The sequence below is a fragment of the Pan troglodytes genome, chromosome 19 (genome assembly GCF_028858775.2).
Source record: "Pan troglodytes isolate AG18354 chromosome 19, NHGRI_mPanTro3-v2.0_pri, whole genome shotgun sequence".
Taxonomy (NCBI): Eukaryota; Metazoa; Chordata; class Mammalia; order Primates; family Hominidae; genus Pan; species Pan troglodytes.
The window spans coordinates 63,510,522-63,526,321 of record NC_072417.2 but is presented as its reverse complement, the minus strand read 5'-3'; the positions used below and the strand labels follow the sequence as shown (position 1 = coordinate 63,526,321).

At 47.7% G+C, this 15,800-nt stretch overlaps 3 protein-coding genes and 1 long non-coding RNA gene across 7 annotated transcripts in view; 3 read left to right on the top strand and 1 right to left on the bottom strand.

Moving 5' to 3' along the window:
- Nucleotides 1-2,383, top strand: part of LRRC59 (leucine rich repeat containing 59) — a 16,397-nt gene extending 14,014 nt beyond the window's left edge. Inside the window, exon 7 of the mRNA XM_511877.8 lies at nt 381-2,383. Within this exon, the coding sequence (XP_511877.2) occupies nt 381-628 (248 nt within the window). The 3' untranslated portion in view covers nt 629-2,383. The remainder of the gene's footprint in view (nt 1-380) is intronic.
- EME1 (essential meiotic structure-specific endonuclease 1) lies at nt 2,162-10,467 on the bottom strand. Of its 4 annotated transcripts, none has more exons than XM_001169575.7 (9): nt 10,404-10,467; nt 7,670-8,471; nt 7,460-7,587; nt 4,940-5,026; nt 4,726-4,847; nt 4,397-4,514; nt 4,055-4,170; nt 3,120-3,309; nt 2,162-2,858 (listed from the first exon to the last, which is right to left on the bottom strand). In XM_001169575.7, the coding sequence occupies exons 2-9, from the start codon at nt 8,445-8,447 to the stop codon at nt 2,682-2,684; spliced, it is 1,716 nt and encodes a 571-aa protein (XP_001169575.2). In that variant the 5' UTR covers nt 8,448-8,471; nt 10,404-10,467; the 3' UTR covers nt 2,162-2,681. The 4 variants fall into 4 exon arrangements, 3 of the variants coding, with proteins under 3 accessions (XP_001169575.2, XP_016787991.2, XP_063655889.1); XM_016932502.3 differs by having other exon boundaries at nt 8,144-8,471; nt 10,404-10,452; XR_010153293.1 differs by lacking the exon at nt 2,162-2,858 and adding an exon at nt 3,846-3,957 and having other exon boundaries at nt 3,186-3,309; nt 10,404-10,452.
- Nucleotides 6,329-9,685, top strand: LOC134808969 (uncharacterized). Its single transcript, XR_010153294.1, has 3 exons — nt 6,329-6,421; nt 7,770-7,928; nt 8,336-9,685. It is a non-coding gene; the product is annotated as an uncharacterized LOC134808969 (long non-coding RNA).
- MRPL27 (mitochondrial ribosomal protein L27) lies at nt 10,438-15,800 on the top strand. Its single transcript, XM_003315612.7, has 4 exons — nt 10,438-10,550; nt 13,093-13,224; nt 13,580-13,647; nt 15,369-15,800. Exons 1-4 carry the CDS (start codon nt 10,511-10,513, stop codon nt 15,573-15,575), a joined length of 447 nt encoding a protein of 148 aa, XP_003315660.1. The 5' UTR covers nt 10,438-10,510; the 3' UTR covers nt 15,576-15,800.

Sequence of the window (15,800 nt, the reverse complement as noted above, 5' to 3'; positions counted from 1 at the left end):
ACAATAATGATAAATCCTGACCGTGTTTCCCCAAGTGGACAGTACTCTGTCAGCGCTGGATGCCTCCTGATAAGCCTCTCCCTCTGCGATCCCAAGAGGTGTGGATCACCATGTTACCAAGGAGAACTTAGGACCCTGAGGGCTGTGAGCTACATGAGACACGCAGAATGAGTGCCAGTTTCAAATCTACCCCCTTGAGATCCAAGGGAAAAGTTGTTTCTGTTTTGGTCTCTGGAGACATTTTTTCTCTTCAGGGCCTGGGGAGTTTTTGCTTGAGGAAGGAATGTAGGTAGATCTGCACGGAGGAGACTAGCAGAGATTGTTATAGAGCAGGTCTCCTCTGACTGAACTTGCTTTGTCTACTGTTACTTTTCCTCCAGAATCTAAGTCTGGCTCCCGTCCCCGCAAGCCACCACCCCGGAAGCACACTCGTTCCTGGGCTGTGCTGAAGCTGCTGCTGCTGCTGCTGCTATTTGGTGTGGCGGGAGGGCTGGTTGCTTGTCGGGTGACAGAGCTGCAGCAGCAGCCCCTCTGCACCAGTGTGAACACCATCTATGACAATGCGGTCCAGGGTCTACGCCGCCATGAGATCCTCCAGTGGGTCCTCCAGACCGACTCTCAGCAGTGAGCTTGTCCCCAGCACCTGCTGCCTCCCAGCCTTGGAGTTTGGATTCCTATGGAATTGGGTTCTGCTGGACACAACCTCTGTTTAGCATCAGACCTACCTGCCATCATCAAATGGCTGCAGATTGCTACATGAGACCTCCTCTTTGTAGGACTTCTTCATTCCTTAGTCAGGGTTCCCTGGTGGAATGAGGAGAAATGGGAGGTGGCGGGGGGGCGCGGGGGGCAGCTACCTGCATGCCTAAAGGAGTAGGCTTGGGGGTGGGGAGAGAGAAAACATAGCCTTTTCTAGTTGTTATATAAAGCTGTGTAAAGGCAAGGCTCGTTTCTACTAAATGGTCAGCTGTCACTACATTTATACTTTTGTATGCCACAAACCCTTTCTTTCATTCCTCCCTGGGAATCAGGGTAGATCAGGAGGAACTGGGGGGGACTAGAACACCACGCTCAGTAAATCCAGTCTAAACTGGGAGGTAGGGGTATTCCTGTTTTCTTCAGGACCTCAGAGATGTAAGCATTTTAGCAGCCACACAAAATCTCTGGCTATGAAGGGGACTTCATGACCATCCAGTCCAATATAACACTTGCAGACAGAGAAACTGAGGTCTTCCATGACTTGCCTGGTCTCCCAGCTAGTTTGAGGCAAAACTGGATTCCCACTCTGGTATTCTTTCTTCCCTTTACGTCATTTTCCCTCCTTTATAATGTCCTGAGAGACTAGAACTCACACCAGAATCGATTATTCCTCAGGCGAAGCATAGACTCTTTCATGGTAGACAGATTTCATGACTCAGAGATAGAAATCTCTTGCTATCATCAGGTCACGGGCAGCTCCTGTGGAGTCCTGCCCAACTTATGTGGCTTCCATAAAATGGCAACAGTCCAGGCTCCTTGCCTCAATTTTAGAGCATTAACTCCCTGATTGCCAGTAAGCAAGGAGGTGGATCTCTGCAAACCTACACTGTCTATGACAGCTCTAGTTGTACTTGGTGTGACTAAATACCTCAAAGGCAATCTGCTTCTGCAGGTTTTGAAGTGTCAGCTTCATAAGACACTGAGGTTTAGAATTGTTTGATTCTAGACCATAACTGAAGGGCATAAATGGAAACAGGATATGAAGGGAAACAAGTAGCATCATGGAGCTGAAAAGTGGTGCATCACCCAATGGCTAGCACAAACAAGGATCACACTGTCCATTCTCTTGTCTGCTAAATTAAGCATTTTCTTGCCTCCTTTGCTTCATCTTTTCACAACAGCTGGATAGAGGGATCAGAAATGACTGCGTCATGGTGCTCATTCACTGCAAACTCCCAGTTGCAAGCTCCTTGGCTCCCCCGGAGGGAGCAAGAATCTCATAGTTCAGAGACACAGAGGGCCTTTTAGCCCTAATGACCTTTTGGATGGGACTGCAACTCATGACTGTCCTGATATTGGAAGAAAGGACTTTGTTAATCTTCTCCCCCATAGCTCTGCTGCGTAGGTCTACACCTTACTCAGAATCACTACACATTCCTTTAGTCTTCCTCCAAGCTCCAGAGCCATTGGTACAAATGCTTTATTGAAACTAAATGCATAATACACACAATGAGATGAAGACAATATAGAAGTCCGCATAGTCATCATAATCCCGTTCCTTGGCCGGTTGAGGCAGCTCAGTGGCTGAGCCCAGTCAAGCCAACCCGCAGCTTCACTCACGACTTCAAGATTTGATGCTAATTCTTTTGGATTTCTACAGTTATTAAATAAGTGTCTGAGTGGACTGTCTTTGTTCCTTTGTGTTTTGAGGGCTGGCTGGGTAGGAGTGGGGGTGGTTTGTCTGTGGCAGTGAATTTTTGCCAGGAGAGGAACATTAAATGCCAAAGGTAGGTGGCAGTATTTCAGTCTCTGCCCCAGCTGACAGGCAGAGAGACCTTCACAAATAATAAGACCCAAGAAAGACTGGGCCTCACCTAGGCTTGTGTTCCAGGAGGTGCTGCCAGTCTCTTCATTGCAGTCAGGCTCTGAGGTTGGGGAGGTGGAAGTTTCCAGCTTTTCATCCTCATCCCTGAGGGCTAGAATCAGTCAGCACTATCTAAAGAGAGATGTGGCTGTAAAGTGGTCATCTGAAGGTAGATACGCCTGGATAGTTCTGGTCCAATGCGGCGAGAAGTGGATGTCACACCTTCCCCACGGCGCACCTGTATGTCTGCGAGCAAATTCTGGCGTTCTTGCTCAGAAAAACACTGCCGATAAGCCTGGAAGTGGTAGATGACCTCTTAATATGGTACCATCCATGGTGATCCCTTCTCCATGAGCATGGAGGGTGCTACGCTTGGCTTGGGGCATGAGAACCTGTCCTCCCTCCCTGGGTCAGCATTAGCAACACTGATCTTAGTAGACCTGCACTGCTGACCTGTGAGGCCTTTGTGGGCCCTCAACAGTTGTCCATGGAAATCTGGGGGCCCACTGAGCCCGCAGGCAATGGGCAGTGACCCCTGAGCCCTGGAGCAGCATACCTGTACCAGGAGCTGTGGGGAGGGATAGGCATTCACAACTGCACTGGCCATTTCCAGGCTGACTCGGTTCAGCTGCTGAATCTGTCTCCTCCAGACTAGTGCGAGTCCCCTGCCAGCAAGGTCCACCTTCACCCCTCCAGCCCAGTCACTCTCCACACAGAAGGAGAAGGTAGTTTCATCTCGGAGCTTCCTGCAACAGCGTGGTTGGAGAGCTGTAAGTTGCTCATTACTCTTCTACACCTGTTCCCCTCAAGTGGCAACTGAAAAACCCCCCCATTGACCTTGGAAGAGGTGGGCACCATGTTACATCTGGCCTTTTTGTGCCTTTGACAATTTGAGTGCTCACTTTGTTCCCAGGTATAGGGCCAGTTGCTGATTCATTTAAAAACTACATCTAGTCCATTTTAGTAGAAGAAAAGATACCAGATTATTTGGATATCTGGCAATCTGCAATCTATTTCTGGTTCTTCTAACTGCTAGGAGCTTAGACAAGTCAATCTCTTCAGGCCTCAGTCCCCTCAAGTATAAAATAAGGGACTTGGACTAGATTGTCTCTGAGGTCATTTACTTATTTTAAATTCTAACAATGAACACTTCTTGAACTGAGTAGGCTAAAAATTTGCTTTCCTAGTGCTTATTACATTGTGATCTGACCTGTAATTAATCCTGGTAACTTGGCCTATGGTAACCTGGCCTATGATATCAGCCTGCAGAACACATACTTACATATAGGCGAAAGGAGAATATTTGAAAAGGCGCTAGGCTTGAGGACTCTTCCCAAGAATCCCCAGTGTGAGGTCAGCTCCTTCTGCCTCAAGCTTGAGAGACAATGGGCTGACTGCAGAGATGAGGGGAAAGGGACATTTGCTTTGACTGCAAGAGCCATGGTAAAGGACAGGCCCAGCGTGGAGGCTGGACTTGCTGGGGTTACTCACTTGAAGGGCGCCTCAGCCACAGCCTTTGTGAATGCGCATGTGAAGTCGGCCAGCTCTTTCCAGCTCTGCACAATTTGAGCCTGGGCTTCTGTGTGTAGCTGCAGATCCACCAATGCCTAGAAACCCAAAACCAACGATGGACTGGAACAGTAGGAAGAGACTAGCTGCAAGTCACTGTCCACTAAAGCCACACCCCAGCCCCTTGGCTTCCTGTTTGGTACCTTCTCTTAGTCAGTGCCAAGGCAGAAAACAGTACGCAGCAGGCATTTTATTCTCTATCAATAGCAAGTCTCAGGTGACCAGTGAGTACCCAGCCCGATTCAGGCAACAGGACGTTCTTACCTCTTCAGCGTCTACCCTGGATACCATGGACCCTATGCTGGTCTCTGGTTGTCTCTGCTGCTGCTTCTTGGTCTGTTTATTTGCTCCCTGTTTCCCTCTTCTTGGAGGATTCTGAGCACTGGTGCAGGGGAGGAAATCAAAGAACAGCAGCTCCAGGCTGAAGTCAGGCAGAAGATACGGAAGAAGACTGGACCAGAGCATCCCCCCGGACTTGTTAGAGATGGACTACCTTGCAGAGTGACCTACATCTGCAATGAATAAACTAAACTCACCCCTCTTGGCCCAAGAGCTGCCCCTTTTAACATGAAATCACCAGGGCAAATCCAAACCTGAAGCATTTCTCCTGATCCACAATCACCAGTGACAGAGCTTTCCCTGCTGTCTTTGCTGTGATGTCAGTTACAAAGCCCTGAAGCGTTTCCTTCCCTTTCATAGTGCTGTCCAGGCTTCCCTGCATGAAGGGGCAGAAACTGCATTAATACTTGTTTCCTAGTAAGAGTCAGCCCTCTGTTCCGTGTCCTCCCACCCTCTGGCTCTGCCCACCTGCTTTCCATTGTCGATCATGGACACAAATGCCTCTGCCCGGAGCAACACCAGTACTGTTGGATCCTCCACCCAGTCCTCTCCGTCCTGCCAAAGTACCCAGAACACAGCACAGGGAGGGAGGTCAGCAGGTATTGAGCACCTGTGAGAGTGGCCCAGGTCTTCTGGGTGAATGAACTAACTCCCACCCCTCATGCATTATCCCTTCTGGAATGAAGTCACTGTGGCAAGAAACAGTGTCGCTGTCCCTCCCAGCCCTCAATGATTCAGTCTTGGTGCCCTGCATCTCAGAGACAGTGAATAAGAAAGGAACATAGCAGCCGGGCGCGGTGACTCACGCCTGTAATCCCAGCACTTTGGGAGGCCGAGGTGGGCAGATCACGAGGTCGGAGATCAAGCCCATCCTGGCCAACACAGTAAAACCCCATCTCTACTAAAAATACAAAAATTAGCTGGGTGTGGTGGTACGTGCCTGTAATCCCTGCTACTCGGGAGGCTGAGGCAGGAGAATTGCTTGAAACTGGGAGGTGGAGGTTGCAGTGAGCCGAGATCATAACACTGCACCCCAACCTGGCAACGGGGCTAGACTCCATCAAAAAAAAAAAAAAAAAAAAAAAAAAAAAAAAAAAAAAAAAAAGGAACATAGCAGGCCAGGCACGGTGGCTCACACCTGTAATCCCAATCCCAGCACTTTGGGAGGCCTAGGCGGGCGGATCACCTGAGGTCAGGAGTTCGAGACCAGCCTGGCCAACATGGTGAAACCCCGTCTCTACTAAAAATACAAAAATATTAGTTGGGCGTGGTGGTACACGCCTGTAATCCCAGCTACTTGGGAGGCTGAGGCAGAAGAATCACTTGAACCCAGAAGGCAGAAGCTGCAGTGAGCTGAGACCATGCCATTGCATTCTAGCCTGGGCAGCAGGGTGAAACTGTCTCAAAAAAAAAAGAAAAAAGAAAGGAACATAGAAAGTTGAAAGGGGCTGGGGCCATTTTGAATACGGGAATGGAGGGAAGGGAAACTCTTCCAAAGGATTTAGTACAAGTAAATGACTCTGGCTTTGAAGGCAGATGCTGTGAGCCGAGTGGTCCTTACAAACAGATAAGTTTTTTTGTGACAAAGACAAGAATCACAAGGGAAACTTCAGTCTATGAGAGTACCTCCTGTTTATCACAGGTAGGGCATAATCAAAGTCAAGGATGCCTCAAGGCCAACAATCCTCCAGCAGTACAGTATTATGGAGTAATTGGGGAACAGGACTTTGATAGAAAGTTTTCTGATTGGGTCCCTATAAGCAAAGCAAGACCTATATTACAGCAAAGTGTAGGTTGGGGGAGCTCTGGGTTCTCATTCCCGTTGTGATCCTCAACAAGGCTTTTAACTTTTCTGAGCCCCAGTTTCCCCACCTGTGATGTGGGGAGAAGTCCTACCCTATAGGATGACTGATGGAAACACAAGAGAGAATGTGGGAGTGCCTTGAGAAGGTAAGCTGCTCTATGAATATAAAGGCTTGCTAATACCCCCAGAGTAAAAAGTGTGGGGAACTGTCCTGTGTTACTGAGAAAGTTATCAGATCCAAAAAAGAAATCAAAGAGAGGAAAAAAAAATCTTTTTTCTTTTTTTATACAAGATGCTTCTGGTGAGATAAAAAAGAATCTTAGTGCTAGGCAAGGTGCCTCACACCTGTAATCGCAGCATTTTGAGAGGCCGAGGCAGGTGGATTGCTTGAGCTCAGGAGTTGAAGACCAGCCTGGGCAACATGGCAAAACCCCGTCTCTACCAAAAATACAAGCTACACTCTGCAATCTCTACAAAAAACACAGGGCCCACATGTCTTCTGGCTCCCAGCTGGGTGTCACCAGCAGGGACCCGAGGAGAGGACTAGTGGGAAGGAGAAAAGTGAAGTCAGGGTATTTTTCCCCTGGCTCCCTCCCAGTGCGGTCACCTAGGGTTTGCTGTCCCCCTCTGTGGCAGCTCATAGCTTCGCTCAAGGTGTTCCTCTCTCCATTTCTCTCTCCTGAATTCTGTTAACCACTCCTTCCCCTCATCCCTTCAGGCATAGGGATGGTAACAGCTATGCCAATGGTTCTCAACCGGGGGTGATTTTTCCCCACAAATGACATCTGGCAGTGTCTGCAGACATTTTTTATTGTCATGACTGAGAGGGGTACATTAGTAGACAGTGGCCAGGAATGCTGCTAAACATTGTGCACATCATAGGACAGCCCCCAAAACAAAGAATTCTCCAATCTAAAATGTCAACAATACTGAGGTCGAAAAACCATAAGTTGTGCTGTTATTACTATGAGGTACCATGCTGTCACTGGTAGTTTCCTCGTACCCTGCCCCTGCCTTGGCAAACAGTCCCTTTATTCAATCTTCTTTTAATTACCCTGAGTTGAATGTGCCATCTGTCTTCCTGCTGGGGCCCTGACTGATAAGTATCCTTTAAAATAAAAGCATATTTATCCTGTAATTGTAAGGGGAGGAGAGGGAGGAAATGTCAGCCAGAAAACCCCTACCTCAGACGGCCCAGCCCTTCTCCTCCAAGTGACACTGCAAGGCACAGCCTGCGCCTCAATCACACAGCGGCACTCCATGGTCTGCAGTGCTCCTAGGAGCTGGCCCCCACCTTCCATCTGTAAAAGCACTGCAACAGATGGAAAAGGGACTGTCAGTGGGGGGTCCAGAAAGCAGATAACTCAGCACAGGACAAAGACACATGTGAGGACCTGGATCCAGCACTACAATGATGTGTTTTAAGCATTCCTCTGGCCTCTGGGCTTTCATCCTGGTAACCAGTGCTGCATTCTTTCTTTCCTGTCTTCTCAGGGTGCTTTCCTTCTGCCTCGCTTGTCTCTGCTGCCGGCATCCGTGTGAGCCTCTTCCCTGGACCTTCTGACTCTGCTTGGTTTTCTTCTGGGGTGGAAGGATGTCAGAATTTGTTCTGGTTACTGCCAAGCTGCTGCTCTGGCCAGGGCAGGTAGACAGGTAGGCTGGAAGCTGACGGCATGGATCTAAGATCAGGTCCTTGTTATCTGCTGCACTCCTCTCTGGGGTATCATGGAGGGGAACTTCAGGGATCTTTGGAAAGGGCTGCTTTTTCCAGTCACATGATGCACCTTCATTATTTTGATGATCCAAAACACTTTTAACTGGGGAGCTAGAGTCCTCAGGGCTCAGTTGCTTGTGGGTCAGAAACTTACATGTAAGCCTTTGAGCCAGAGGAATAAATTCTTCTTCATCTTCACTTTCACTGCTTAGCAACCTGACTGGCTGTGTTTGTGTGACAGTTTCGGCTATGTCTGGGACAGGTGGTGAAAGTAACTCTGGTGCTGGAGGACAGGAGGCTTCACAATCTGAGATGTCAACCACTACAATCTTCTCTTCCCTTTCAGGCTGTCTCCTCTTTGTTGAAGATGGTTCCTTCTTCAGAAAGGCAAATGTTGGCAACTCCTCAGAGTCACTATCACCAGAATCCAATGAGGGTGATGACTTCTTTAGAGCCATCAGTATGTGCTATCAAATAATTCCCTAAAAGGAAAAGAGACATACGACACAGACTGGAGCATTCAATTCAGTCCACTAGCTGTGTTCCATAGCCAGGCTTTATGACATAAATATAAGATATAGAGAATACAGAAACAGAGAAATATGACATGGCCCCAACACATTCAATCTGGAACTCTAACTCCTGGTAATCTAACAGGAATCCTCCTCAAATTCTTTCCAGGTCAAGATGAAGTATAAACAAAGTAGAGTTACCATTACAAAATTTTAATGGGGGGAGGTGGTAACAAGATTTAACACCTCCAACCCCTTGTTGATCTTCACGTTTGAAATGGAGATGTCAAAAGTTATTCTTTTTTTTTTTTTGAGATGGAGTCTCACTCTGGCACCCACGTTGGAGTGCAGTGGCACAATCTTGGCTCACTGCAACCTCACTCCCAGGTTCAAGCGATTCTCCTGCCTCAGCCTAGCTGGGATTACAGGCGCCGTAGGTGGGATTACAGGCGCCCCACCACCACACCTGGCTAATTTTTGTATTTTTAGTAGAGACGCGTTTTCATCGTGTTCGCCAGGCTAGTCTTGAACTCCTGACCTCAAGTGATCCGCCCGCCTTGGCCTCCCAAAGTGCTGAGATTACAGGTGTGAACCACTGCACCTGGCCAAAAACTGTTCTTTTTAAAAATTGAGATATAGGCTGGGCGTGGTAGCTCATGCGTATAATCCCAGCACTTTGGGAGGCCAAAGCAGAAGGATCACTTGAGCCCAGGAGTTCGAGAACAGCCTGGGCAACATAGTGAGAACTCGTCTCTACAAAAAAATACAAAAATTAGCTGGGTATGGTGGCTCACACCTGTAGTCCCAGAAACTCAGGAGGCTGAGGTGGGAGGATTGCTTGAGCCTGGGAGGTCAAGGCTGCAGTGAGCTGTGATTGTACGACTGCACTCCAGCCCGGGTGACAGAGTGAGACCCTGCTTCAAAAGAAAAATAAAATAAAAATAAAAATAGAGATATAATTTGCACAGCATAATATCCTTTTAAAAGTGTACATTCAGTAGATTTTAGTATATTCACAATGTTGTGCAACCATCATCACTATTTTTATCACCTCAAAAAGAATTCCTGCAGCCATTAAGCCGTCACTGTCCTTTCCCTCCCTCTCCCCAGCTCCTGGCAACCATAAATCTGTCTGTATGCATTTGCCTATTCTGGATATTTCATATAAATAGAATCGTACACTATGTGGCCTTTTGTGACTGATTTTTTTCACTCAGCATGTTTTCAAGGTTTATCTATGATGTAGCCTGTATCAGGAGTTAATTGCTTTTCATGACTGAATAATATTCCACTGTATGGATATGCTACATTTTGTTTATCCATTCATCACTTGGACATTTAATTTGTTTCCTTTTTTTGCCTATTATGAATAATGCTGCTATGAACACTGACATACAAGTTTTTGTGGGGGTATGTTTTCAAATCCCTTTCGTGTATATACCTAGGAGTAGAATTGCTGGGTCATATGCAAAGCTAATCATTTCTTGAACATTTACTAACACTGTAGGTATGACCCAGAAGGAGACATGTAACCTGCCTAGGCCTCAGTTTCTTCCTTAGTAAAACAGGGATGGTAACAGCACCCATTTTATAAGGTAGTGAGAATTAAATAAAATAATGCATCCACCGCGCTTAGTACAGCATCTGGCACACAGCTGGCTAAGTAGAGTAAGTTGAATGACTACGGAGGGGGCCTCATCTCTGACCCTTCGCTGGGCCTCCGTTGACATCTGCAAATCAGGGGAGTGGGACAAGCGGGCCCCTGCCCGACAAGCTCTGCGCCTCTCAGGCTGGCGGTCCGCTGCAGAGGCTCCTGGACACCCTAGCCACCAAGACTCTGCAGAGCGGTGCTCAGGAGGGAAGCCCTGCCCAATCCGCAGGCCTGCGACCGGGGACACTCACCTGCAACTTCTCCCGCCACTCTTTCAACTGCCACGCAGGGCCCGGAAGTAGATCTCCTGATAGCGGAAGTAGAAACTTTTCGAGACCGGAAGTGAGCGATCGCAAGCATGGCGTCGGTGGTGCTGGCGCTGAGGACCCGGACAGCCGGTAATGGGACGCAGTAGTCAGAGCGGGGCGAGGCGGGGAGGCAGAGTGGAGCTCCAGCAGGGAGGGAAGGAGGTGACACTGATCCCCGCGGAGGACCTTGGATGCGAGGGGAAGTGTGTGGGGTACTCCAGGTTTGAGGGACGGTGTCGCTGGTCACGTGACACATCCTGGGTGGAGCCGTGAGTGAGGGCGTTTGAAGAGCACTTGTCTTTCTCCTGCCTCAGCAGCACGGACGGGTTCCTTGGCGGTTGGGGTTTGGGTGGATCCTTTCTCTGTAGAAGTATTAGTAACATTGGCACATTGGGGTTGAAAAAATTAATCTATTGATTCAGCAGATTGAGGTCTTACTTTGTGCTAGACACGGCGGTAGGTGTTCGGAAAATCAGCAGAAAACGTGAAGACTTGGCTTCTAGCCCCCGAACGGTTCTCTCTGGTGCATAAGCCAATAAATGAACATATAAAGTAGATGTAGACTGGCAAGTGCTGTGAAGAAAGATAATGTGTGTCTGTGTGTGTCTTTTTTTAGATTGGATGGTGAAGGAAGGCTTCTGAGGAGATAACATTTAAGACCTAAAGAATGACAGGAGGCGGGGCGTGATGGCTCACGCCTGTAGTCCCAACACTTTGGGAGGCCGAGGTGGGCGGATCGCTTGAGCCCAGGAGTTCAAGACCAACTGGGCAACATGGCAAAACCCCATCTCTACAAAAAATACAAAAATTAGCTGGGTGTAGTGGCGCTTGCCTGTGGTCTCAGATACTCAGGAGGCTGAGGTGGGAGGATCACCTGAGCTCGGGAGGTCGAGGCTGCAGTGAGCTATGTTCATACCACTGCACTCCAGCGTGGGTGACAGAATGGGGCCCTATCCCCTCCCCCCCCAAAAAAAAGAATGACAGGAGACCTAGCCCTGTGTAGAGTGAGGGACAGGAGAGTGACTTGAGCCAGTTTTACATTTTGAGAAGCAAACTATTGCTCTTATGTAAATTTAAAGGGGATAGGAGTGGAAATGAGGAAATCAAATGGAAAGTCGTAATAGCACTGAGGAGAGATGATTTAGAGATGTTTGTGGTGGCAGTGAACTTGGAGGAAAACGGATGAATTTGAGATCTGTTTTGGAGTTAGCATCCACAGAGCTTGCTGGTGAACTGAATATGTGAGGTCAGCAAAGAGAAAGAATCAGCAATGACTCTGGTTTCTGCCTAAGCAACTGGATGGATGGTGGCACCATTTACTTTGAGGAGGAGGATGGGGAGTAGGGTGAAGAGCAAAGATTTGTGAGTGAGATAATGTAAGTAAAGTAAAAGCCCAGCTCCTGAGCTTAGTAAGTATGTAAATGAATGAATAGATGTTTAAAGGTAGGTAGATCCTGGCGCCGGGCATGTTTTAACATGTTGTCTTTCTGAGTCCTTATCTCTGGTCCTTTGCCCCAGCTAGTCTCTGGTGTCATGGAAATGTCAGAAACCCAGGCTTCAGGAACTCTGAACTTATAGGCTCCAGAGACCCACAAGGCTTCTCTAAAGACACTGGCATGGACCTTAAATCATGGCTGTGTCTGGAGACCTGCAGGCAAGGAGTTGCACCCCTAGGCTTGTCATACAGCAAGGGACTACCATCTTAGTATGAATTTTAGTTCATTTTACTTCTGCAAATGAATGCTATTGAGCACTTTGGAATGAGTATGGAGAGGTCAGATTAACAAGGGCAGTGTGTGGGTCATGGTTGGACCTCTGCTTGATGCGCTTTGAGAAGAAAGGGCCCAGCCTTCTGAAATGGCCAGGACCCTGTGGGAGCCACCTTTAGGCCAGCCATCCTTTTGGTTTACTAGTATTTGGTGAGCAGTGGATGAGTGGACAGCTGAGAAAGTCATGGGTGAGGCCTGTAATCCCAACACTTTGGGATCACCTGAGGTCAGGAGTTCGAGACCAGCCTGGCTAACATGGTGAAACCCCGTTTCTACTAAAAATACGAAAAATTAGCTGGGCGTGGTGGCGTACACCTGTAATCCCAGCTACTTGGGAGGCTGAGGCAGGAGAATCGCTTGAATCCGGGAGGCGGAGGTTGCAGGGAGCCAGGACTATGCCATTGCACTCCAGCTTGGGCAACAAGAGCGAAACTCCATCTTTAAAAAAAAAAAGAAAGTAAGTCATGGGTGAGCCTGAAACAGAAGCCTTTCTGGATGTACTGGGCTCCCCAAGTCTGTTCTGGCCCCTCCGTGGTGCATGAGGGTGAGTGAGCCTCTGAAGCAAGCAGCTCTCTGGTGTCCATTTCTCCTCAGCACATTTAGACTGAATGTGTCAGAACCCAGAACACATGATGTTTATTTTTTTCCATTTGTGTTTCACTGCTCCCCCGCCCCCTCCCCCAAAAGGAGAAAGCCAAGGACTTAGAGGTATTCCCTGAGAACTAATACACTCAGTGGCACTTCTGCTCCCCTGACACAGCTTTCTCATCTCCCCACCGCCTCTCACCTATCAGCATGTGGCCCATTGAGGCAGAAATAGTTTGAGCCTGTCTGTCTGAACAATGTTTCTGTTTTCTCTGCAGTTACATCCTTGCTAAGCCCCACTCCGGCTACAGCTCTTGCTGTCAGATACGCATCCAAGAAGTCGGGTGGTAGCTCCAAAAACCTCGGTGGAAAGTCATCAGGCAGACGCCAAGGCATTAAGAAAATGGAAGGTGAGGATGTGCCTTGGCTTCCCCTTCCTAGCTGCACCCTGTCCTCATGTTCCTTAGGAGAGCAGAAGAACCGTGCATGTGCCTGGCCCTGTTCTTCCTTACCATCATAATTGGCTCCAGTTTAAAGGAACAGATAAGACCTGAGGAAGGGTCATCGAGTGGGTGGGTGTGAGCCATAACCATGCAATTAGAGACAAGAGCTGCTGGGTGGCAGATCCTGCGCTGCTTGTGTTGGACTGTCTGGGAGTTGTTTTTGGCCAGGGGCAGGCTTGGAGGTTGGTGTGCAGCATTTGGGCCATCATGTTTCCTTGGTAGTTTGCTATGCTGCCCCAGTCACTGTGGACTTCTCTTCTAGGTCACTATGTTCATGCTGGGAACATCATTGCAACACAGCGCCATTTCCGCTGGCACCCAGGTGCCCATGTGAGTTGCTCCGTTGCTGCCCCCCTTTTTCCTTTTCTAGGATGACCTCTCCTTGCCCCTAAGCATGGTAATAACAGTTGCATGTATTGAGTGCTTACCAAATGGCAAGCATTGTGCTGATTCCCATGCCTACACGATCTCATTTCTTCCTTACCACATCCCTGTGAGTAAGGTGAAATGCCAGAGACCTAGACGGGGTGGAAGGAGCAAGTGACTGCTGGGATTTGCACCAGGTCTGCCTAACTCCCAGATCACTATGATTTGCCTTGGTGTTGCATTGGGCTGGTATTCTTGGTTCTCCTTTCTAACCCTCAGTTCTTGGAGGACAAGATACCTGGTGATTTAAAATATTATTTTAGTCTTGGGAAACTAATTTCAATTTATTAGTTTTTCATTATTCTAAGACTTCTTCCTTTGTATAAACTTACTTGCAGATGGTTGAAAGATAGCTTGAATTTAATGAAATAGAATTCAGTGTGCCAGGAATTAGGTTCATACCAGGTGGGGATTTCAGTTTCAGCAAGTTGGCATCATTTTTATAGGGTAGGACAGTTCTTTGTTACAGAGACATAACGATACTGTATTCTCCACATTATTTTAAATATTAGTTGCCTTTGTAAACAGTTTCCCCTCCCCCACCCCTTTTTTGATAATTTTAGTAGGTACAAAAAGGTTGATAGTAACCTGTATTTATTTCAAAGATGCTAATTTGTATGTGAATTGATTATGTATGTAGTAGCTTTACCTTTTAGAACTTAAGACATTAGATGTGTGGCTATGTCAACAATAATAATCAAAGCTAACACATTTTGAGCTAGACAGTATTCTAGGCCCTTTATGATTGTTGAGCATTAATCCTCAAAATGACCCTGTAAAATAGTTAATATTATCCCCATTTGACAGACGAAAAAATAGAGGCACAGTGAAGTAACTTGCCTAAGACCACACAGGAGTAAGTAGCAGTGCTGTATTTGAACCAGGCATCCTGGCTCCAGAGCCCATTCTTTTAATCAGAGAGACAGAGAATAATGCTGGACTGCCTGGGTAAAATTTGCCACACACCCAGCCTGAAGTTCTAAAAGAAAAAGCTAAAAAAATGGTTAAAAACTGTATATACAACACAGTTTAATCTCTCTGCTTCATATTTCATATCTTAAAAGTGGCGTTGGAAATAATACCTCTTTCACTAGGTGAGAATTAAATGACTTAATGTGTATTAAAGGGCTTACATGGGTATTAGCTAATGCAGTAGTATGATTGTTTTATTAGCATATGCATTATCCATATAGCTTTGGTCTATATTTTCCATAGAGCCTAAACTTTATAGATCACTATCTAAATGAAAATTTACATCAAACTAGTGTTTTAATATGACAGTTCTAGTGTTGTTTAAGTCTAAGTGAAGATTTAGGGCATCTTCCTGGGTTTTGGGATTTGTGCAGTGTGGCTTCTGACCAGCTGCATAGACATGGCTCCAGGTAACAGCCCCTGGGACTGAGCAGTGGCCCATGTTGGCTGTTGGAGCTTTCTTTTCCCTCATTTGTTATGAGTCAATAAAGAAGCAGAAGGTTTGGACGTGCTAGCCAGTGGGAAAGGGAACCTGAGATGGAGCTCTCTGATCCCCCTTTCAGCCCCAGGGCCTGGCTCTGTGTGAGAAGTCTGTCCCAAAATTCTGGGACGGACCACCTCACTGACCAGCTGACCAGGTCTGTGTGTTGCAGGTGGGTCTTGGGAAGAATAAATGTCTGTATGCCCTGGAAGAGGGGATAGTCCGCTACACTAAGGAGGTCTACGTGCCTCATCCCAGAAACACGGAGGCTGTGGATCTGATCACCAGGCTGCCCAAGGGTGCTGTGCTCTACAAGACTTTTGTCCACGTGGTTCCTGCCAAGCCTGAGGGCACCTTCAAACTGGTAGCTATGCTTTGATGTCCTGTTGAGGCCATCGGACAGAGACTGGAGCCCAGGTGACAGGAGATGGTGATACCAGAAGTCAAGGGTTGGGGTGGCGACACGGCCTCCCGAGGAAGAGGTCTGCTTGATGGTGACTCTGCAGGAGACTCTGAAGTGACTGCTGGGAAACCCTTTGGGAGACCTGACCTGGGGCCAAAAATAAAGTGAGCCAGCGTCATGAACGCATGCTATTTAGGGACA

Bases quoted from the DNA above. Each gene is read 5' to 3' on its own strand.
- EME1 (XM_001169575.7), bottom strand. From the start codon at position 8,447: ATGGCTCTAAAGAAGTCATCACCCTCATTGGATTCTGGTGATAGTGAC. The intron at 3,310-4,054 runs GTGAGTAACCCC...ACGCTGTTGCAG, and splicing joins GTGGCTGAGGCGCCCTTCAA to GAAGCTCCGAGATGAAACTA. The intron at 2,859-3,119 runs GTATGCTGCTCC...TACCACTTCCAG, and splicing joins CCCCACAGCTCCTGGTACAG to GCTTATCGGCAGTGTTTTTC.
- MRPL27 (XM_003315612.7), top strand. From the start codon at position 10,511: ATGGCGTCGGTGGTGCTGGCGCTGAGGACCCGGACAGCCG. The intron at 10,551-13,092 runs GTAATGGGACGC...TTTTCTCTGCAG, and splicing joins GCTGAGGACCCGGACAGCCG to TTACATCCTTGCTAAGCCCC. The intron at 13,648-15,368 runs GTGAGTTGCTCC...TGTGTGTTGCAG, and splicing joins GCTGGCACCCAGGTGCCCAT to GTGGGTCTTGGGAAGAATAA.